This window comes from Varanus komodoensis, unplaced genomic scaffold (genome assembly GCF_004798865.1).
Source record: "Varanus komodoensis strain SLA01 unplaced genomic scaffold, ASM479886v1 scaffold10, whole genome shotgun sequence".
In the NCBI taxonomy this organism is placed as follows: Eukaryota; Metazoa; Chordata; class Lepidosauria; order Squamata; family Varanidae; genus Varanus; species Varanus komodoensis.
The window spans coordinates 37,347,820-37,371,874 of NW_025335269.1; the positions used below are offsets into that span (position 1 = coordinate 37,347,820).

Genomic DNA, 24,055 nt, shown 5'->3' on the forward strand with positions numbered 1-24,055 from the left:
TTTTGCACTCTCCTCCTTCACCTGCATCAAGAGGCTGTTTAGTTCCTCTTCACTTTCTGCCATTAGAGTGGCATCATCTGCATATCTGAGGTTGTTGATATTTCTCCCAGCAATCCTAATTCCAACTGGTGATTCATCTAGCCCCTCCTTTCTCATGATGTGCTCTGCATATAAGTTAAATAGGCAGGGCAACAGTATACAGCCTTGCCGAACTCCTTTCTCAATGTTGAACCAATCAGTGGTTCCATGTCCAGTTCTCACTGTTGCTTCTTGACCCGCATATAGGTTTCTCAAGAGACAAATAAGATGTACTAGTAGCACCAGAAAGAATGAAGCAACTGGGTCAAAGCCGAAAGGACACTCAGTTGCAGATGTATCTGGTGGTGAAAGGAAAGTCCAATGCTGCAAAGATCTATACTCCATAGGAACCTGGAATGTAAGATCCATGAATCAAGGCAAGCTGGATGTGGTCAAACAAGAGATGACAAGGCTGAAAATCGACATCTTAGGAATCAGTGAACTAAAATGGACAGGAATGGGTGAATTTAATTCAGATGACCGCCATGTTTAATGCTTCTTAAAAGCCAACAGATCCTTTTTCATGCCATGATGTGTGCATGATGCATACTAAAAACATGTAGGAAAGGACCTCTGTTTCTGACTCTGGACCATCAACGGAAGGTCTGAATGGAGCCTACATGTGACTGGGAAGCCTACCTTTTGAGCATTTTTGGTCCCAGGGGGAGAACCTATACACACTCAGTTGTGTGCATGTTAAATCTGGCTTTCCCCTGCCTACATACTTATACAATGTTCAAATGAACAGGTGAGGTAGCAGTCTCTCATGTTGTTTCCCAGCTTCCAACTAGTCTCTTACCTAGCATAGTGTAACATAACTCCCCTTCACCTGCCCCAACAGTTAAGGCAGGTTCTAAAGTATACAGTCAGTCCCTTTAATCACCTTGGTGGCAGTTAGGGATGGACAGCTTGGGGAAACCCAAGCATGCTGAGATCCTCCAAATGCTATCTCAAGGCTCATTTTGACTCATGTCTGTATTGTATTGCATAACTGATTTTTTCCTGTTCATATGAAAATTGGGGCAGATTTTCATGTACCTTTTTCCAAATATGCATGCATCAGTCAGGCACATTTTTTTCTGCACTGATTAAAGTATGCATTTGTGTGCATTTTTCAAAATATGGTTGGTTGGTTTGTTTTACAAATGAATGCTTTTTCCCTGCTGTGAATTGCATTGCAGCCCCAAAGGTGTATGGACTTCAACTGTAATTTGTATTGGGATCTGTATTTGGCTTCTGGAGTTGTTAGCATGGTGAATTCTAGTTAAAAATGAACTGAAACAAATCCTCATAATTCCTAGCATCAAAGAACATGACAGACAGTTTGCCTTAGTATTTTTAGGTATGTTGCATTCATCTTATTTAGGTATGTTGCATTCATCTTTATTATTTTATGCCACCTGGACATGCTATGCAGGTCAGGCAGTATGTAAATATTTGGAAGTGAATAAATCATTTTTTAAAATTGATATTATTGAACCATGAATCATTAGTACTTAAAAGTCAATTATATATTTAAAAATACTTTTTAGAAAATGATACTTCAGAAAGCAATAAGGGAAAATCAAACAGAATATACAAGAAGTTCTCAAAATTTGGCATATCAATAGGAGAAAATCCAATCTTCAGTCTCTCATACTACTTTACTGTATAATATTTGTGCTAGCAGGCAGAATTCATTACTCATTCTTTGGGGCATTAGGCACCTAGGTATTGCCTCAATTGCTTAAACAGGCAAGGAATCATTCGAATGGACATTTAAAAACAGTTCTGCAATATTTAAATATAGATTTGAGTCCCTTCCATTCCCTGTCCTGCCACGTTAACCAGATTCTGAGAAGTGAAGAACTAGCATCAGTGCAATCATTTCTACTCATTTAAAGCCAGGGAAACTTGATGTAACATGGTGTACTCTTCTCAGACCAGAGATGCTTCCCCTTCAAGTTACTGTGGCATCCTTTAATAATTGGGGTGTGGGGGCGGGTATAGCCATTGTGAGAGGTCTGGGCTAATTTGCTACCCTGACTGGTCACTCAGAATATATCTCACGAATTCTGAAACAGCTTCACTGACTTGCTTTTCATTTCCGGACACAATTCAAAGTGCTTGTTTTAACCAAAGTATTTGTCCCTGATGTTTTCACTGGTTCTGTCTCTGAAATCCATTAATTGTAACTGGAGTGTATTTCTATCATTATTTAAGATGAGGTACTAGAGGGCCTTGTTCTTTCCCCACTTACTTTAAGAAAAGATAGAAGGGGAAGCTTAAGAGTCGCAGGCAAAGCATTCCCATTTGCTGCCAGATGATTGAACACTGATGAAACTGAGGCAAGGTGTAGTGTCAGGGTGGCATAATGGTTAGAGTATTGGACTGGGAAATGGGAGACCCAGTTTGCAGTTCCCGCTCAATCATGAAGTCTGTTGGGTAACCCTGGGCCAATCCTGTCTCTCAGCCTAACCTACCTAACAGGGTTGATGTGAGGATCAAATGGAGAGGAGGAGAACCTTGTAAGCTGCCATGGGTTCCTTGCAAAAGGAGAAACGGAGGGATGTATAAGTGATGACAAGAATAATAGCAATAGCCTCTTAGACTTCCTTAGAAAAAATTGATGGGAGGCAGCCATTTTGTATCCCCCCCCCCAAAAAAAAGACTTTGTTTCATTCCCATTGGTCCAGTCTACATCCAGTGGGAACACCAGCTGGGTGCTTTTACTGTAAAAGCTACAGTCGCCCAATGCGTACATGTATTGCCTGCTGATGCAGAGAAAACAATGCGATATTTCCAGCATTTCGTATGGATCAATGTGCTCTAGTTCCACAGCATGTGCTTGCTGTGCTGGGATAGCCATACTGCATTTATGGCTATGAAAACTGATTGGAGCTTTGTGCCATCCCATTGAAGCCAATTAGACTCTTATTGCCAGCACTAGCACAAAGTGTCCAGGTGAGAAGAGAAGACGAGAAAGTTCCAAGCAATCAGTTCTGATTGCTGTGGGTTGGGGAGGCAGGGGAAGTTCTCTTGCACAAGAAGGAATCTTCACATATAATGTTGCATTTCACCCAGTGCCAGAACTCTGGTTGTATTAATTTGTAGTTACGAGTTTTTGTGAGTGGAGAATAAAAATAAGCACTGCTATTGCTACTGCAGACAATTTTGACTGGCTGTTGAGCTATTTTCATGCAGCAAAGAAAAAGTATGGTCCACTTACTACCTAGGATCATGGGCCTGTGCCTTCACAGCTACTGACTGAGCAGACAATTCAGCATCTAACTAGGTCAGTCTGGACGTCTTCATCTAATTCACCAGTTGTGTTTCTCAGATTCAGAAGTGTCTCATTAGCACAGCTAGTGATGGTTGATTATCTAGTCATAGGAAAATACTTAGGGTTGGATCCAGGACCTGAATTCCATAAGAGGAAGCCACTTTCCACAAGAGGAAGGCTTCTGCTCACTGAATGTCCTTTCATCCTTTGGAGGGGTCACCCCCTCCTCACAAATACCACAGTTCATTTCATTCAGCAGGATGTCCTAGCCTTCTTTCTAGCCTTTTCAGTGGATTGAAGAAGCTACAATGGCAGGAACTCCAACAGTATACTTGATCCAGCTGAAATCTGGATCCAACCTTTTGGGTATTTGCAAAAGGCCTCCACCTCTTCTACTGAAATGGAAAGATAATGCCTTTTTAGCTCAATGAACATAGGCCTACGATTTTCAATACAACTGACATACTTGAAAAATTTGTAAGAAAATTAATTAATGAAGAGATGAATAAATAAGTGTTATTCTTAGGCAGGAATTCCAAGGAGGAGGTGGCCTGAAAATCAAAATGAATGTAGTCTTCCTATAATAAGCAAAACCCAATGTCCAATAATGAGTCCATGCTTTTTAAATATTCAGCCATGCCCCTTGCATGCATATTTTAAAAGTGTGCTAGAAATCTTTGTTGCTAATATTATCCCTTGCCATTCCACTGTCCTCTCATCCATCTTCTCATTCTGTGGTCTTCCACTATTTTCCCCACATTCATTAGAAAGGATCAGTGCTAACACATTCCAGTGAAAAATATATTTAATTTAAAAGGAAACATCAGCAACTATAGCTGCAATCAAATACCTTTTAATCAATAAAATTAAGCAAATGTAATTGATGGAGCCTGTGGGATATAACAAGTGGCCCTTTCTTGAGTCGGAAGTTCACTGCTAGAGGCAACCAGTGAATCATCCCATGTTCAGAAGTTTTATGATCTACTGAACTCATCTATCAACCACACTTTCTTATCTAGTCTATTTGTATAAGGCTGGGGAACTTGGGACTCTCCAGTTCTTGTTGGACTACAGCTCCAAATATCCCCGACTGCTGGCCATGCTGGCTCAGACTGGGGAGCTGGAGGGTCCCATGTTCCTCACCCCTGAAAAGTCTGAAGCTGGAAGACTGCAGGATCTATATTCAAACTCAGACTGTCTGGACAAAACAGCCAGCATTAACTATGGCCCGAGGTTAAAATTGTATGCGCTTGAGGATAAGCTTCACGGAATACAGTGAAAACGCTATAATTTCAATTGAAAGAAGCCTAATGGAACAAAGTATCAAGTCCTTATTATTTCAGTCCAAGAGGTGTTTATTTTTGAGGATGATGCATATTTTGTGGGGAAATATATTTAAATACAATGCAGCTAAATGTAGATTTATATGAAAATGGAATAGAATGGACATAAAACTGAATGTGTGTGAAATTGGCAAAGAATAACAATGGCCTGATCTCTCTATCTTTGTTTTTGCTGAAAGTGGATGTTCACAGGGAACAGGTGCGGATGTCAGAGGGATTCTTTGCCTTCCTCTCCTATCAAAAGAGAGATACCAGAGTTGAGCTGGAGGCACTGGGCCCCCGATAAGGCATTATAATGTGGAGGTTGCAGAAAGAAGAAAGCTGTAATAACTGGAGAAAAATTAAAGGCTAGAGTTCATTGATCTGGAAAATACAGTAAATGGCAAATTAAGAGACTAATGTGACAGGGTTGTGAAAGAAGCAACTAATAAAAGGGCAGCTCTCTGAGAAGTCTCAACAGTGCGTTGCTCAGCCACACTAGATAGTGCGAGCCTCGTGCTGCATTTCCATTTGAAGTTTTTAAAAAATCTGAAACCAATGTGGTAGAATTAATCGGGAAATACTGGTGTACAATGGGCTCATGATGATACTGTGTGGGTGTTCCCGTAAATACGTGAAGGAAGAATAAAAATTCCAGTCCAAAAGCAGCCAGTGCAAAAGCTACCCAGGTGACAAAGGATGCTTTCCCGGTGAAAACAGCAACACTGCCTAGCCCTAGTCTGTCATGTGCCTTCACTTATTTTCTTTCAGCAGTGGAGAACATTATTTACATTCTTTTGCTAAAGCTTTTCCCCCTCTCCTAATACTGTTTAATGTTCTGAAAGATTAATCTGCTCTCCTAAGTTTCCGTCCTCCTTGAACACAGTTTGACAACGAAGAGCTTTCAGAACTAATTGAATAGTTACTACAATGACGAAATGATGGGGTTTTCCAGCTTAACATTTCTTTCACATAAATATGTGTGCTTTCTTTTTGCCTTCACAAAAACACAGAATGGATGGTAATCACCCTGCCTGTTCAGTTCTAGGTAAGATCCGGAGTGCCGTAGGAAGTGCTCAGCTACTTATGTCTCAAAAATTCCAGCAATTCTATTGGCTATGTCAACAGAATCTGGTAAGTCAACGTTCTCAAACATTTTTCAGTAGATGCGAAGTTACTTACTGTCCTATCAAAAATGTTGTCTGTAACCTTGTTAAATGCTAGGCACTCCTTTGGCAATTACAACTACATAAAGAACTGTACATAACCTTTTTGTAGGTTTCTATCACACTCTGCTGAGCACGCTGCTGTGCAATATCCGTTGGAAATTATTTCACTTCCCTGTAGAATAAATGCCTGTGTAATAGCTACAGAGTTTGGTTTGGCTGTGCAGGCTCAAATTCAGCTGTGAGACCTGCTGACCCATTTGGGGCGATTCACAAAATTGCTGCATGATCTGCCATGAGAGCTTGATGTGTAAATGAGGGTGCCTCCAGATGAGGTTTTTATTGCGAAATCACCTTATAAAATTGCACAGCATTTAAAATTGCACAGCATCATCATCTTATAAAATTGCACAGCATTTTATAAGAGGTTTGCATCTTCTGTTCAGGACTCTCCCAAGATTACCACCATCAACATTATTTATAATCATCATCATCATGGTCATCTTTTCAAAAAAAACCCCTCAAGGCATCTTAACTTACAACAGGGATCACAACATTTTAAAAGTACATCTTTTGTCATACCGTAGAAAATTTGCAAGACAAAAGAGCTGTGGTAATGCTATGAGCTGTCAGTCTAGAAGCACCTTAAATGAGATGAAAATATGATAAGAATACAACTGGAATGATCATTTGTAACATTTGGATATTTTGACTTTTGGGGGTGTTTTGAGCTTTATGTATTGCAATTCACCTTGTGAAGGCATAGTTCTAAAAGGCAGCCAAATGATCTTTTAAATGACACACACACACAGAACATTTTTTTGAAATCCATATTCTATCTACAGTAAACTTGTCTATTGGGAAAGCCCCTTAAGACTGGGTTGAATCCATCATTCTTGCTACCTCGATGAGTTAGGGTTGTATACATCACTATCCATGTACTGACCCTTTTAAAGTGCTATTCATTGATTAGAAGTCCGGGAATAACATGAAATATGTGGATATCAGCTAGAAAGTGACATATGAACATGATCTAGAGCAGGGGTCTCAAACTCAACTGACCTGGGGGCCGCTGGAAGTAGAGTCTGGGTGAGGCTGGGCCGCATCAAGTACTTCACCCCCGCGGTGGTGGTGGGCCGCTCATCCCATGGCCGGCCCGGGCGCCACCGGCGCTTTGAAGGCCACAGGGCCCCTCCCCGTGCCCCACCCCTCCCAGCAATCAGCCCGCGGGCCCCGAGTTTGAGGCCCCTGATCTAGACAGAAGTAGGAATCTGAAGAGCTCTTATGGAGTATAGTCAGAGGACTCAACATGACCTTAGGGCTGTTACTGGGATTGCTCTGAACAGCCAGGTCCCCAGCTATATCACAGTCTACTTTTGAAAGTTCCTTTGCCTCAAAGGTGAGCAGCACTTTGTGCAGATAATTCAAGTCCAAAAGCTCCTTGGGGACTTTGGACCATTCCCGGCTAATGGGCCCGTTCCTGTGGCATGCTGATAAACCTGCACATTCAACATGGACTGAACAAATCCTAAACTGATGGCTGCTAGTCCAAATGGCAGGCAGCATTGGTTTGGGTGGTATAATCCAGCACAGAGTTGGGGACCCCAGCCACCACTGATTTCTTCTTGGATATATTTTCCTATCATGTTGTTTAACTGCTAAATTAGCTATGAGGGAAGCTTCTGTTGGGACACACTGCAAGATAGGACAGCATTTCCTGTTACATTTACTTTCCCTATTAGAAGGAAAGAAAGAAATAAATTTGGAGTTGACGTTACAGGATGTGACCTATAAATCTGTCTTACTTAAAATCAATCATTCTGTAATATTTACAGCTTAACCTTTAACAGCTTGACAAGGCATTCGTTCTGTGCATGCCTATTTGAGACTTGTTAGCCAATAAGGTTAGATCAACCAAGTGTTTTGAAAAACATGTTTGAAATGCATTTGGAAAAGCTGTGTGCTGCAGTTACTCAGGCATTTGCATGAGTTTGCACTGATTTAGTTAATGTTGTAGGGAGTTGTGCTACCATCACTGTCCACCCAGGACGCTAAACACAGTGGGGTGGTGCATCCTCTCTTCATTTTACTCTGCCCTTTAAAAGAGATGCCCACAGTGCTGAACCCTGTTCCCAAAACAGGTCCAGCACTATGGACAGCTCCTTAAAGTTCAGGCTGTTGCCTGGAGCTGCTGCTCTGCCTCACAGACATTGGCGTCAGCAGCCTCTCTTGATTCCTTCCCTCCCATAGAAAACATTGAAGCGTCAATGTCAGGCAGCCACTAACACTGTTTGTTTTGGGGAGCTTTCTGAAGACAGGCTTATCTAAGTAAAGTTGTCCTGAATGACCAGCAAATGAGGAAGATGCATTCCTTGAATGTCAATATTTGTATTATGTTGCATCTGGACTAGGTTTTTTCTTTGACTGCTCACCATGCAGAAGTCATTTAGATAGAGAGCAGTTTTTAATACAACTTAAAAATGAATAACTATAAGCTAAGGGTTTGTATCCAACAGCAGTTTCGCCATAGTGGAAAGTGCTTCCATTTGCACCCTCCAGGACATCCCGCTTTCACCCCATCTTTCCCATCTACAGCAGCTCCCAGTTCAGCTTTTGGAGGGATGGAAGGTTAAATAAATAGGGGAGAACCACTGAGAAACCTAGAAGCCCAACTTCTAGAAACTCTTTCTGAGATGTCAAACCACCATTGGATAGAACCCTATGTTTTTACTTTTTAAAAAATCCTTTGTGGATCCGCTCCTTTCCACCTTCTCTTAAGGCACCAGAGAAGGTGTGCAGATGCAGCATGTTCATTCCAGAGAACTAATAGCAGAGTTTCTCTTCCTACTCTGTATCCTTGTATACAACACCTTTTATCTCCATTAACTCTTTTGGAAGACTCATTCCTCCATGCAGTTAGCAGTGGAAACATTATCACAATGCAGTCCACTACACCTTTCTTCATTACATGTTGAGAACTGGAATACATTTTCCATGCTTAATGGTGAGCCAAACACCAACAGTACTGAAACTAATTTGCAATTGTGAGATTTTTAAGGAAAAGTTGGAGAGCCAGTGTGGTGTAGTGGTTATGAGCTGGGACTGGGACTCAGGCGATCTGGGTTCTGGTCCCTGCTCGGCCATGGAGCCAACTGGGTGACTTTGGGCCAGTCACAGACTCAGCCCAACCTATCTCACAGGGTTGTTGTTGTGGGGATAAGATGGAGGAGGAGAATGATGTAAGCTGCCTTGAGCCCTTTGTAGGAAAAAGGCAGGATATAAATCCAAAAATAAATAAATAAAAATAAATAAAGCATAGCTATGCTCACTACACACTGCCATATTACCTGGGATTGACAGCAGCCTATCCTACTCATCCCTGTAAAATAACATATTGAATCAATAGTTTATTTTTTTTTCCATTACCTGTTATGGGAGCCTCCCTCTGCCCACCACTGCTATCATTTATAGGAAACCACTCCTTTACTGTTGAAGGAATCATACAGATTGTGACCTACAGGCACTACCTCTCTCTATGGTTATAGGCACCACTGCTATAGACATTAATGTTACTATGCAGTAATATTTAGACAGCTTTTAAATAATTGTCACATAACTGAGTGGGATGATGGATGTTTTGAGCTTGTTTAATTGTACAACTTTAACAATCACGGTTTAGAAAAATAATAGCTGTGCCAATAATCTACCGGCAGCAGCTGGCCATTGTAGAAGCTCAATACTTGGATGGCCCTCAGGCTGCCATGTTTCCACAAGTCAGTTTTTGTAGAACTCACCAAAAGAGGGAGGGCTTTGGCATCAATCACACAGAGGCCTCACATGATTGTCTACAAATCCGACAGCGTGGTGATGCTAAACTCATTTTCCAGTGGCAGACTTGTTTATCTGACCCCACTTTATCTCAGTCTAGACAATCTTCTCATTTGATTTATATTTATAGAATCTGAAGTACTACAGAGTTTCAACATTAATGGAATGTAAGAATGAAAAATCACTGATTAATTTGAAAAGTTAATTTGGTGCACTATTTGTACTAGCATGGTCACACACATTTACAAGAGCTTAGCAGGGCCATGAAGGACTGGGCATTTTGGAGGACATCCATTCATAGGATCACCATAAGTTGGAGACAAGTTAACAGCACATAAAAGCATGTCAAACATGCATGAATAAGGCCAGAGATTTTCTAGTTTTATACGCTTTTAAAGAATTGCATACTGTGTTATACTTGTGTGGAGTATTTGCTCATGCAGGTACCTACCAGAGATGGATGTTGTTAGCACCTGAATTCTGATGAGTCCACACCTCAAGGCAATGTGATGATAGGCCAGTACAGATGTGCAAACATCCCCTATGCCCTTTTTGTTAGCTATTTCCCCACCAGACATAATCAATATGTTTAGAAATGATGTTCTCTGTTGTGGCGGCTTTTAAAAAGATACATACGCTTCTGAGTAAGATCAAATTAAAGATGCCCAAAGATGAAGTAGCTCTGCTTCTTACTCTTTTGGAGGCAGATGTTATTGGGGTGGAGATAATATACATTTCAGCAGCAGAAGACAGCCCTCTTGTGGCTCAGAGACTGTAAAGCAAGCTCCGTCAATAAAAGAGCAACACTAGAGATTACGTCTGCTAAACTTGCTATTTCTGACTGGATCACAAAGGAAAGGTGATCAGCTTAAATCAAGATAGAATGGAAAACTACAATGGGCCACCCCATTCTCCAGGACTGCACACACTTTTAAAGCCTGCGTGTTGAGACTATGTAGCGCGACTGAAAAATGAACATGTGTACACAATATATCAAATATGACCTTTGGCCAGTTAGGCAGTCCCACAAATTGTCAAACATCTATTCAGTGCTGCAAATGATTAAGGGCACTATGCTGGTTGGGGAATCCTAGGACTTTTTCTGTCAAAACCTGCACCCGAAATGTCTTTTGCAGTAAACAGAACTGATTGTATTTCCACCACCAGAGGTCTGGCACACCGTATGTACTTTGACATAGTCTTCACTGAAATACACAATTAACAATATTAACTTTGTGGCTGAAGTACAGGGCCTACTCAGGGAGCAAAGACTGAGGCAGGGTGAGAGGACTGCCTCCCCTGCCCTGCCAGCCTGCCCTCCGTATGGAGTGGCCACTGTCCCTGGCTGGAGAGGCAGCAGCTGTGCTCCAGATGTGGGGCTGTCACCACCAGCAGGAACTGAGGACCGAGGCAGTGGCCTTAAATGGTGGTACCAAAGGGTCCATTTGGTACTCGTTCGGGAACCACTTCGGACTGCTCCGGGTTGGCATGGGAGGAGGCCAGTCTCACGAAAATTGCCATTGATTAGCTTAGAAGCATAGCAGCTGCTTTGTTTGCTGTTTTTGCCATATCTATTTTAATTATGTGTTTGGGTACCTTTGGGAAGCCAGTGGATGCCCTATTACTGTGGTCATGGGTAGGGGAGGGTATGGTGTCAGGGGACTGACAAGCCAGCTGAGGAGAAGAGGGGATAGTTACAGATATCCCCTCTTCCAGTTTTTCCTCCAACCAGATGTTTCCTAGCAGCAGCCTTACCAGCTTGCCCTTTGGTCTGGTGCTGCTGAATGCCAGGTCAGCCCAGAGTAAGTCCTCCTTCACTGATGACTTGCTTGTGGATGAGGCGGCTGATCTGGCTTGCATCACTGAGACCTGGGTAGGTGAGCTGGGGAGGGTTGTTCTCTCACAGCTGTACCCTCTAAGCATTTGGTGCAGCACCAGCATTGGCTTGAGGGCCACAGAAGCGGGTGGCAGCCATGGTCTATAGGCATATGATTTTCCTCCTGTTCCTTCCTGTTCACTCATGTGTGGGTCTTCAGTGATGGTACTTTGTGTTGGGTGCTCAAGACAGAATAGAGTTTCTACTGGTGCACTGCCCACCCTGCTGCCCATCAGATTCTCTGCCTGGGCCGATGGAGGTGATCTCAGATTTGGTGTTGAGGGCTCCTAGAATGCCAGTTCTGGGGGATTTAACTTCCATACTGGGACCACTGTATCTGGGGTGGCTCAGGACTTATTGGCCACCATGACAACCATGTGACTGCCTCAACATGTTATTGGCCCAGCACATGTAAAAGGACAAATCCTTGATCTGGTTTTTTGGATTGGGCAGAAGGATGGTGATCTGGAAGTGGGGGGAATTAATATCAACCCCCTTGTTGTGGTCAGATCATTTCCTACTGAGTTTTGGAATTTCTGCTCCCTTTCCTTTCTGCAAGGGTGGAAGACCTTTTAAAATGGTTCACCCCCAGAGGCTAATGGATCTTGATGGTTTCCAGAAGAGTTTCCCATGAGTATGGCTGACTCTTCTGCCAAAGGCCAAGTCACTTAGTGGAATGCAGAGATGGCTCAGGCAATTGACACGACTACCTGAGCAGAGCCCAGCCAGCTCCTTGGTACACACCTGAGTTGACGGCAATGAAGCAAGAGGGGAGGTGGCTATAGCACAGGTGGGGGGAAACTCCTGCTGAGTCTGACTGAACATGGATTAGAGCTCATTATTGAGTCTACTCTCTGGTGGTGAGTGGGTGGCAAAGAGGCAGTTCTTTTCCACCAACATTGCATCTTCTCAGTGTTGTCCAGCAGAACTTTTCTGAGGGGTTAATGGCCTAATATATTCTGGTCCAGAAAAAGAAGATGCAGAGCCCTTGGTAACTCACTGCAATGAATCTGCACAGCACTTTGAAGATAAAGTTGCTGAGATTCAACATGAGTTGAGCACCACAATTGGCACAGTTCCACTAGCAGAGGCATCCAGATCACTTTCTGGTCCAGATTTTCTGGATAAGCTTTAGGAATTGAAGTCTGAGGATGTGAACAAGGTGCTTGTCATGTCCAACCCACCACTTTTGAGCGCAACCCTTTGCTCTCATGACTCATTACAGCAACTAAGGCAGGGATTTCTACCTGCATTTCTATGCCTCCTTGAGAGGTGGCATGGTGGCAACCTCTCTAAAAGAGGCTGTAATTAAGCCACTCCCTAAAAAGCCTAACCTGGTCCCAGAAATGTTAATTATAGGCCAGTTGCCAACATAGCCTTCCTGTGCAAGGTGCTTGAGTGGGCAGTGACTGAACAGCTTCAGGCACTCTTGAATGAAACAGGTTATCTAGAGTAATTTTAAGCAGGCTCCAGGCCTGGTTTTGGAATAGAAACTAGCTTGGTCGCCATGTAGGATTAACTTTGCCGGGAGCACAACCCTGTTGATTCTCCCGGCCCTCTCAATGGCTTGATACCATAAGCCATGGGTATGCTGGATAGGCTGTCTGATCTGCAAATGGGAGGCACTGCATTGCAGTGGGTCCACTTCTACTTGACCAGCCAATTCCAGAATGGGGTGCTAGGGGATCATTGCTCTGCCCCATTGCAGTTAGGCCAAGGAGTACCAAAGGGTTCTAATTTATCCCCCATGCTATTTAACATCTACATGAAACCACTGGGTGAAGTTATCCAAAGGTATGGGTTGAGGTGTCACCAATATGCAGATGACATGCAGCTCTACCTCTCTTTTTCATCCAGGCCAGGTGAGGCAGTGATGATCATGGATTGGATGAGGGCCAACAAGCTTGGGCTCAATCCAGGCAAGATGGAGGTGTTGTTAATGGATGGTTCATCTGTCCAGTTGGGTGATATTTGACCTGTTCTGGATGGGGTTGCACTTGCCCTAAAGGACAAGGCTCCTAGTTGGACAGTGCTCTTGGACCAGAGTTGTCACTGGAGGCACTAATGGACTCTGGCACAGAACAACTTTTATCAGCTTCAACTGATGTACCAGGTACCACCCCATTTGGACAGAGAGAGCCAAGCTACAGTTATCCGTGCTCTGATACCCTCGTTTGGATTACGACAATGCACTGTAGCTGGGGCTGCCTTTGAAAACAGTCCAGAAACTTCAACTGATCCAAAACATGGCAGCAAGACTGTTAATGGAGACTGGCTCGTGAGTTCACAACATGGCAGTCCTTTTTCAGCTGCACTGGCTCCCAGTTGAAGTCTGGGCCCAATTCAAAGTGCTAGTATTGACGTCCAAAGCCCTGCATGCTCTGGTGCCAGCATATCTGGAGGACTGTCCTGTCATATCTAAACCTACGCAGATCCTGAGGTCATCTTCAGGGGTCCTTCTCCAGGAGCCCCTTTTAAAGGAAGTGAAGTTGGAAGCTATCAGGAGGAGGGCCTTTTTGGTTGTGGCATCCTGGTTTCGGAATAAGCTCCCCAAAGATATGCACCTGGTGCCTATGTTGTATTCTTTTGCCACCAGGTGAAGACTTTTTTATATTCCCAGCATTTTAACCATCTAACTTTTTACATTTTGTTTTTATATGTCCCATTTTATTTCTGTACCACTGTTGTGCTTCTGTGCTGAATAATGGCAATTGCAATTATGATTTTATTCTTTTAATTTTATTGTTGTGTTTGTCATTTTAACTTTTCTTTAATTTTAACTTTTTTAACTGCCCAGAGAGCCTTGGCTATTGGCCATCATATAAATGAAATGAATGAATGAATGAATGAATGAATGAATGTGACTTAGAGCATTGTCCATTCTAAAATGTCCTCCTCTTCTTCTACTGAATGACAAAGTTATTTCCAACCAACAAGAGCAGCAAAATTCCTTTTAGTTGGAAAGCCTTAACCAAGTATTCCAAAACAGTGAAACAAGAATCACATATGGATCCATTCTAAGGCAAATGTTTTGTTAGGAAGGAAAGAGAGAGATTGTGAATATAGATTATCAGGAGCAAGGAAAATCTGCAGGACATTTTTAACAGGTTCTTTACTGGAAGCTTTTTCTAGATTTTCTCTATTAAAAAAACCCAGCTTCTGCTTTTCAATTTGCTCTTCCAAGACTAGATCTTGCATTTCATTTAATGGGAAAGCCATTCTCCTGTGAAATATGTATCATGCGGATATCTTGTTCATATCATGGTGTCTACTCAGCCAAGATAGAAGGATCTGCAAAATGCAATCTTCTGTGTTGTTGTGGGAAGCAGCTGTTTTCTAGCAAAAAAATTGTTATGTCAAATATACTGCATGACCTGGCTCTCAAATTCATGACCCCTTCTTTGATGTCAGGACCCCAGTGCTATGCCACGGCCAACTTCACAGGACCTAGCAGGATTCTGGGACTTGTTACAGCTTTCAATTGAAGACGTCAGTATGAAGTTTGACGAATTGCACCAGCTGAAACTGAATGAATGGAAAATAATAGAATCACCTGAAAGGAAGGTAAAAAGAATGTGGGCAGAACGATTCATTTCCTGTCTGCATTGACAGTCTTCCTGTGTTGTATCCTACAGATTTCCAAGCCTGCTAATACTCCCTGTTGAGCTAGATACTGGACATCACACATTAGAAATGAGGAGGTCCAGTTCTAAAGTGGAAAGCACAACATGGCTCACTAACGCTGGCCCAAAGTCTTTCAAGTGGCAGTTTTTAGTGGTGGAGCTTGTTTAAGAGAATCAAAGATGCTTTGATTCAATAAAACATATCTTAAGGGATGAGCATGCAGGAAGAATCACACATGACATCTGCTGTCCACATAGTGTCAGCCTCCGCAAAGTATCAGGATACTTTGAGGGACCATTTTGGAACCAGACTATATGCTATCAAGAACAAGAAAGGCATGGAATTAGTTTAATGGAGGCCTAATGGCATTTCTATTTATAATTCTTCATTTACTCCATACACAGCAGTTGAAATATTGAATAAATATTGAACACACACTTCTTAGAACTTTCAGATCAGCAAAAAACTCCAAGACTAGGTAAGGATAGCATGCCCATGCATGCATGTGATCTTAGCCTAGGAGACATGGGTATGGATGTGGATGGGGCATTCTGATGTGGGCATTATTAAGGCCTGAAATTTATTTAGATTTGCAGCCTGAACATGTTGCTAACTGTGTTAAACACAACCTTCCACCACTGCAAATAAATTATGGGATGAATCCTGGACACAGAAAACTCTTCTTGGGGTAGCTATCCAATCAATTGATAGGCTGACAAATACTTGAGCATTACCATGAGCAAATCATGTAAGGGAGAATAGAGATGTGCACACAGATACTATCTCATATTCAGCGGAGAGCCAAACATAGTAGAATTGGTTTAATTAAAATTCCTGTCCTACACTGCTCAACTAAAGAATGTTTAATGAAATCTGGGACCCCATAATTGAAGGTGGGCACTTCTAAGTCCTGTTGTTTACAATGGGAGAGCTTCAAATATGCCCCCCTCATTCTCTTTCTCTCTCTCTCTCTCTCTGTCTCTCTTTCTCTTGCACTGAGTTCAGTACAAGTTAAGCATTCATAACATATTCTGGATGCAGTCTCTGTTCCCAAAGATAAAATTCCCCACCTAAATTTTCACAGGGTTACAAGTACACATTGGTCTGGTTTGCAGTGTAAGACAGTTTATAGTGTGATTAAAATCTCTGGATAAAATCCCCCACAGACTTTAATAACTGGAGCCCTCTTTGTGCTTATTTGGGAACCTGTCCAGAGATAAAAGAGAAGCTTTTGTGGCTGCTACTTCTGTGGCAAATCAAGGAGCGAATATTGTGTCTTTAAAGGCAGATTTAGTTTAAGTGCATGTACAGCCATAATATTTTTCAGCTGCCAATCATCCAAAAGTCTTCTCTGGGATCCCTAGCTGCAGGCATTATTGCTTCCATGCAGCTGCCTTCCTGGGAACCTATGAAGAATGGATAAATGCCTGAACTGACCCCGTGAAAATGCTTTATGTGCACCCATCTCTAATTCATTCACTTCTTTAACATTACTTCTAGGAAGAAAGAAAGGTTCCTCCTCCTGTACCAAAGAAGCCCCCAAAAGGAAAATTCCCTATTACAAGAGAAAAGTCTCTAGACCTGCCCGACAGACAACGTCAAGAAGCTCGAAGACGGCTAATGGCTGCAAAGAGAGCAGCCTCTTTTCGGCAGAATTCAGCCACCGAGCGTGCAGACAGCATTGAGATATATATCCCAGAGGCCCAAACAAGGCTTTAAAGACCAGAATGCTGCATAGTTTCTTCATCTTTTTTTTAAAGCAAAAGCAAAATGCTTGCACAGTTGGTCACCTCCCTGCTCATTTTTTGTCACATGTCCCCCCACTGAATGGCCCGTGGTGTTGTGTCCTTTGTGCAATATGCACAGCGGAATGCTTTTGATTTCCTCCGAATTTGTTGAGCCCATTGAAAGAACTACTACTTTTTTGTTTTTGTACTTATTACCAGAATAAACAATCAGCTCCAATGGATAGGGCTTGTTGAGACCTTACTTATCCAATATGTTCTCAGAGGACAACAAGAAACACCTCTTGAGATGGAACCCAGCTTACTTTTTTGTTATTTATATTTTTATAAATGATGTGATAACTAGGGATAAGAATAACAAACTTTCAAATGGGTGCATCTCTCCATTCACCAGAGGCATTAGCTAATCCAAGTAGAAGGTGCTACAAACGTAAAGTGCAAGAAAGAAAGAACCCATTTTGATCTCTCCCAATATCTCTCTCTCTCTCTCTCTCTCTCTCTCTCTCTCTCTCTCTCTCTCTCTGACCCCTAGTTTCCTTGCCTTGCACCTGGCAAAAATTTCTGCCCATATGCTCTGCAATTCTGCTCATCTGTGTTATTGCAACACTAGGTCTATTGTAATCATGTTGAGTTTTTGGAGATGAACAGGGATAGCCAGCCATTAAACTCCAACCTTCATCAGGAACAAAGAAGCAAGGAAATCCTTTCCTATTGGGGAAGTCCAGCCCAGAACGAAACATCTGTTGGACTAGCATGCAGAAGTGGAAGAGAAAATGTATATGGACTTGAGTCAAAAGGAAAACAGGAAGCCTTAAGAATTTAGATCTGTAGCAAGATGTGAAAAGTTCTATTTACTCCTTTGGAACATTCATTACATTTTAAACGGTTATTTTATGTTGTAGTTATTTAAGTTACACTTAAAAAAAAATCAAAAGCGATGCTACATGTAATATTTGAAGTTTCAAAATGCTATATCAATTGATTTTCCAGGGTATCCTTTAGATCAAAACAAAATACAAAATAAAAAAAAAACTTTTGCTTGTTTAAAATACCAGTTGTGATGTTGTAACCAGTTTAAGAAATATGAATGTGAGTGGTAAGTATATCTCAGTTTAAATGGTAATCTTAAGGTTAAAAGGTGAACTGTGGTTTACATTTGTAATTTTTTTCAGAATTCTTTTTTCCTATGCAGTATTAATTAAAGATAAGGAAAGTTCTTTTGATTGTTTCAAATTTTAAAAGCATGATTTCAAGAGGTGTGTGACTTCTAGCTGTGGAATGTAAGGAAAGCAGTACATTTCCTAGCCCTTGACTAATACCAAGGCAAATGCTAGAAATAATACAGCCGGGAATGAAACTGTACTAACGTTATTCTACTGTTATCTACCTTCTCAAAGGTTATGAGCCTCATTTTTGAATGTCTTCAGGTGAAGACGCAAGAAAACCTATCCCACTATTACTGAAATCAGGATTCTGATTAATATAAGAGATCAAAACTGAATGAAATCCATGAAACAAATTTATGTTATTAGTCTTATTTGAATGATATGTATTTAGCCATAGACAGAACAGCTACTTAAACTACAGCACTTTGGTTCTTCACCTTGATGAGCACTTTAAATATGTACTTTGCAAGCCCTTCAGCCTGTCATGTGACTTAAATGCTAGAAGTTATAGGAGGCTAAGCAGATCTGATTCGGGTTTTCTCATCCTGTCCCCTTCCCCATTTCCTCCAATGTATTTTGTTACGCATGCATTCTGTTTTAGGCAAAGCTGATATAAGCATGTTTAGCTTCAAGATATGAAACTAGAGTTGAATGTTTGAGAAAGGAGGAAATACTGTAAATTGAGCCTGATTTCTTGTGTAGATTTTACCAAATAGCCTTAAATTGCATTTGGAAGCAAAAACAAAAACAAAAACCAAGAAGAATGTATATCATTAAAAATGCAAAAAAATAAAACAAAAAAATGATGATGATGATAAACTAATATTCTGTAATAATTAGGATATAACCTTCCCCCAGATGCTCAAATTTATGTATGTGGAAAGAGCTGATTCCTGAGTAGTGTACAATATTAATGCTGCTTATTGTTCTATTTAAAGGCGAAGTATAAGCATCTTTAAAAATGAGATTTTATTTCAAGTGGAGCTGCTAATGAGAAGTAACCACATGAAAGCCAAGGAAAAGAGTATGCATTTCCTAGAGACTGCAGATTGGAAAGAGGTCTTTCCTTCCTCCCCCTCTCCCTCCTCCGGCCACATCCCTGTTATGGCTGCTACTGCGTTTAATTCACTTTATTTGACAGATGTTGCCGAAACACGTGAATTTCTCCTTTGAGTAATCCAATGTAGATCAGGGAGTGATAGTAATAAGCTCATCTATATTTGATTTCCCACCATACGCTACACACAGAGATAAACTGTTTGGAAGAGTTCATGCCTATGAAATGTACAGTCTAGTGCATCAAATATTATTTGAACATAAATCCTAGTAAATCTTAAACCATTTTTAGACTTTTGTTAGCGGTACTTCATTAGGCATTCTGTTTCAGTCCCTTGCAAAAAACATTGAAGTAACAGACAGGCATTTTTCTATGTTATATTATAAAAGCACACATCAATGCACACAACTCCAACAATCATGCAACAACAAGTGTGTACTTGCTTTGAAGTTGTTGGACCACCAGCTCCCATCAGCTGCAAGCAGCATAGCAGTGGTGAAGATGATAGGGTTTATGGTCCAACTTCTGGAGGGCCACAAGTTGCCCACTCCAATATGCGAAATTCCTGAAAGGGAAGCTAACTTCCCATGCAGAAAAGTGCTTTCTTTTTAGTTGAAGAAATCCATAATAATCTTTATTTTACTTCCATTGTACTCTTAATACAAGAAAGGCACAACTCATAAAGGGCAAATTTGGCTCTTGTGAGTAAGTCATATTCTAAATTGCATGTTGTTCATGCAGTTGTAGTAATATGCAGACTATATGCCTTTGACTGTACGTCCCCATTTGTTCCACTTTTGTTCCAAAGAACAATATTTAAAATGTAAACCAGATGCCTTCTGCTAACTCTGATAAAATGTTACCTGTTCACCAGTCAAGTTTTTTAAGTGCAATATATTCAGTTTCTTTTGTACAAGAAAGATTCAATCAATAATGGCAAATAATAAGCCATGCTTCTCATGTATTGTACATTTAATTTGGGCAAGGAAAATAAAATTAATGTTTATTATATTCATGTTGCAAGTCAGCTCCGGTCTAGAATAAATGATAAACATTATAGAGAGTATTACTTGATATGCTTCAGATTTAAAGTCTCTTATATTATTAAGATATATACTACAATTGTATGCTATGATAGTGCTGAAAATCTACAGTTTCCAGTTAACTATAACTATATTCCTTCTTAAAGATGTGGGAACTGGAATCCTTCCTTTTTCAATTCCTGGGGACCACTTAAGGAATGAGAATCTACAAAATAGTACCGGATAGTCAGACTAACAGCACAATCCTATCCATGTCTGTTCAGCAGCAAGTCCCACCGAGTTCAGTGGGCCATATTCCCAGGCCACGTGGTTATCGGGTCGCAGCCTTGCCATTCCACTGCCTGTACAAATACAAGCATAATCAGCAGACTTTTTGAGGCTGTTACAGTTGACTAACAGCACAAGCCTATGCATGTTTACTCAGAAGGAAACATGGCAGTGTCCAATGAAGCTTACTCCCAAGGAAGTATGCATAGGATTGAACACATACTACTGGGCTGTTTGCCCCACTAAACTCAGTGCATTAGAGTACATTAGAATAAAGAGGCTTGGGGCAAAATCCTATGCCAGTTTCAGCAGAAAAATTCCTACAGCTCCTCCCATTTGCCAGATAGCAGCGTTGACTGGTGAATGCCCAGAGTTGTAGACATTTTTCTGCCTAAACATGCATAGGATCACACCCTTCGAGTTACACCGCAGAGCTGTAATCCTACACAGCACACCTGTGGATAAAGCATATTAAAAACAAATAGGATTTACTTCTGAGCAAATGTGCAGAGGGTTAGGCTGCATAGAACAAAACCTCTCTGAATAAAGTTGGAAAATATGCTAGACTTATTTTCCAGGGTTCTGGGCTGTGTCTTCTATGATTTGAATTTCATTTTATGTCAGCCATATAGGGTCATACTTATTTGTTTTATTTATTATTTAGCGTGACACTCCATCCTTCAAATACATTATCAGGGTGGCTTACAATAAACTATTATTTGGGTATATGGGTGTGGTTTGCTACTTGATTAATCAGAATGGCCTTTTTTGTGTAAATATGCAAGGATGAAAATGTCATTACGTGTAAAACCAAAAACAGTGTTTTGTTAAGGCATTTCACTTTATGTTGGCAACAACATAACTGCCATGTGTTGGATTCAAAGCTAGTTGAGAATCAGCTCCAAAGGGTACTGAGAAAAGAAGTGGCTTTTATGCAGAAGAGACACGAAAGCACCTTGGAGTGTGGAAAGTGCGATTCCGTTGTGATTCTGACGGCAGTATCCATTGCTGAAAGTCCTTAAGGTGGCCTTGCAGGCTGCAAGCTAGGCATGCAAGGACTGTGCTTTATGCTTGCTGCCACTAGCCACAGGAGGAAGGCTCTCTGCAGCCTTCCAGCCACTTTTACTAGTGTGGACCTGTTCCCACAGATTCTAGGGCTAGTAAACATACTTGTGGCAGCAGCACTTTTCCATGAAGTGGCTAATGGGATTTTATAGCTATACAATCCCATGAGCCACTTCATGTAAAGGAAGGTAAGGTAAAATACATATTCCTAAATCTTGCTGAGAAATTTGCCTGCCCTCCAATCTTCTATTCTGCCCCTGTCCACCATGTGCACACATGCCACGCACTAAAAGAGGGGGTGGCGGCTCTACTTTAATTCAAGCAGGCCTTTTAATACAACAATAAGGACCCAAAATATTGCAATGTGTTTCCAGGAGAATGCTGGGTACAGTTCAAGTCAGCGCAGGCATTTCAGTACGGTGGAAAAGAAGCAGTGCATATTGTCCCTCCCCCTTGAGACCTCCCCTATATAGTTGCCAACACAAAATCCCAGAGTGTGGGGACAAGATATTCTTTTTCTTTGCCTTTTTCTTTCCTTTCCTCCTGAAGTATTGCTGTATAGTGAGTAACCAGGATACTCACTTTTGGCTATTAGGCACCTGAGCAGGTCAATTTCTTCTTCTCCCATGGCCAAACCCCATTTCTTAAATCTGTTACTTCACCCTGCCCCAACTATAGATGATAGTTGATACCCAGAAGTCCTGTCGAGCCATTTTTAAAAGCTTTCATTTGCATAGTTATATAATTTTCTTTACCAAAGGATGCCCCCAACTTTATACAAACTTATGTTTTATTTTCAGGTAGCCCTGTTTCACCCTCAGCCAGCCAAATTCACTATTAAAAATTGGAAGAACCACCTATGTATGTCTTTGGATCATATAGCTGGCAATAACAGAAGAGAGAGGCTGTGATTTTCAGACGTGCTGCACTCATGTTTAATTACTGACAGGAAAACCACACTCTTATCATCCCCCATTGCTTTATTAGTTTCTTTGTTTCATCTATATTTCCTAGAAGAGTTGTGCCAAAAAGAATCTACTATTTTTGAACCCCACGAAATGCAACTGACAAAGCTTGGGTATCATTCATTCTTTTCAGTGGGATTTAGGCATGATTCTCTATTGCCGAGAGGTGTGCAAATTGCAAACAGCTTCCAAACAGCTCTTTTGTCAGTCTTTTCCTTTCCTTGCTTGAGGGATCCATCTAGGCACCTTGACAGTAGCCAGCTTCTGCATCTGCTTGCCCTGACAGCAAGCCCCATCCAGCAGCTGCGGTTCTGAATACTGGATGGGAAACTGTTCATTGGTTTTTGCAATGGGAAGGGAAATCAGAGGGCCTTATTTTCTGCCTTGCCATAGCTTCACTCCTGTACAAGTGATGGACGGACACCAATGGCAAGTCGATTTGGCAGGCCCAAGTGCCAAATGCTGGATCCAAAAATCCTTTCAGCCTCAGAAATGACTTAGGCTGCACCTACATTGCATGTCCTTTCCCATGCATCTGGGATATTCTGGAGAAGGGTACAATATTTATTGTTCTTCTCCTTCCATCTTGGTTACATCCAAGGTGTCATTCTATTAGCTCAGAGCTTCCACTGCTTGCAGAAGCCCCAGTTTCATCCTTGGGTCAAATCCAGTCCTCCACTTTAGCAGGCTGTTGTACAAATGCTTTCAGAACACCAGTATACCCTAGTTTCCCTTGTGCTAGTAAGACCCAAAGTCATACCATCTCTCGTACTTCTTCCACTGGGGTTGCACTGGAAACAACACTCTGCCTTTATTCTTTGCTATTTCTTGAAATGTGCTAGGATCTGTAGCCATTCTTCCCAAGTAATTTCGTTTCCTTTCTGCCCACAGCCATTGCTTTATCATATGCATGCCTCTGAAGCTGAGATCTAGGATTCTGGGCTACTTCTCCTGGCAAAAAGGCTCTCCAGAGGAAAAGAAGGCTGATTCTAACTGGGGAATAAGTATGGAAAGGACACAAATGAATTGTTGGAGAGTATATTTAAAGCTCTTGAATGTCCATCAAGTTGCTGCCATTTTCTTGGCACTGAGATGAGATGGAGTAACTCTTGAATAGAAAATGTGTAACATTAGATAGCAATAGCAAAACTAGGAGAGGGTGTTTGCCCATTCAGTAGTAGTTACTTAAGATCAGGGCATTTTGACCAGGGCATTCCTGATTTTGACATTCTGGAAAAGCCACAGAGATGAGTGTAGCTCTCTCTTGTTTCTTTCAGCTCCAACCTGCTCCTACTTGCATATCACATGCAAATGTAATACAACTTTCTGAGGAGTCTGCTTCCTTTTAAATGGCAGCTACAGTCGATGCCTGATTGCTGCTTTTGCTAGTGGCATCAACCAACGTTCAGCCTTAATTATGCTTACCCCAAGGTTAATGCTGGGCACCTTCAGAGTATCCAAAGGGCATCATGCTTGAATGGAAGCCAGGCAAGTCTTGCCTGGGTGTAACAAGTATCCTCCGTAGTAGCCATTCTTTCATTCCAAATAGCCTGCAGTCAATCCTGCATTTGTGTTCTTCAAGTAGATTCAC

The 24,055-nt window shown here is 41.5% G+C and overlaps 1 protein-coding gene across 1 annotated transcript in view; it reads left to right on the plus strand.

Annotated features, from left to right (window-relative positions):
* DLGAP2 (DLG associated protein 2) overlaps positions 1-16,875 on the plus strand; it is a 377,632-nt gene extending 360,757 nt beyond the window's left edge. The window contains exons 11-13 of the mRNA XM_044419196.1: positions 5,705-5,796; positions 14,944-15,096; positions 16,657-16,875. Coding sequence (XP_044275131.1) covers positions 5,705-5,796; positions 14,944-15,096; positions 16,657-16,875 — 464 coding nt within the window. The remainder of the gene's footprint in view (positions 1-5,704; positions 5,797-14,943; positions 15,097-16,656) is intronic.
* Positions 16,876-24,055: the final 7,180 nt, after the last annotated feature.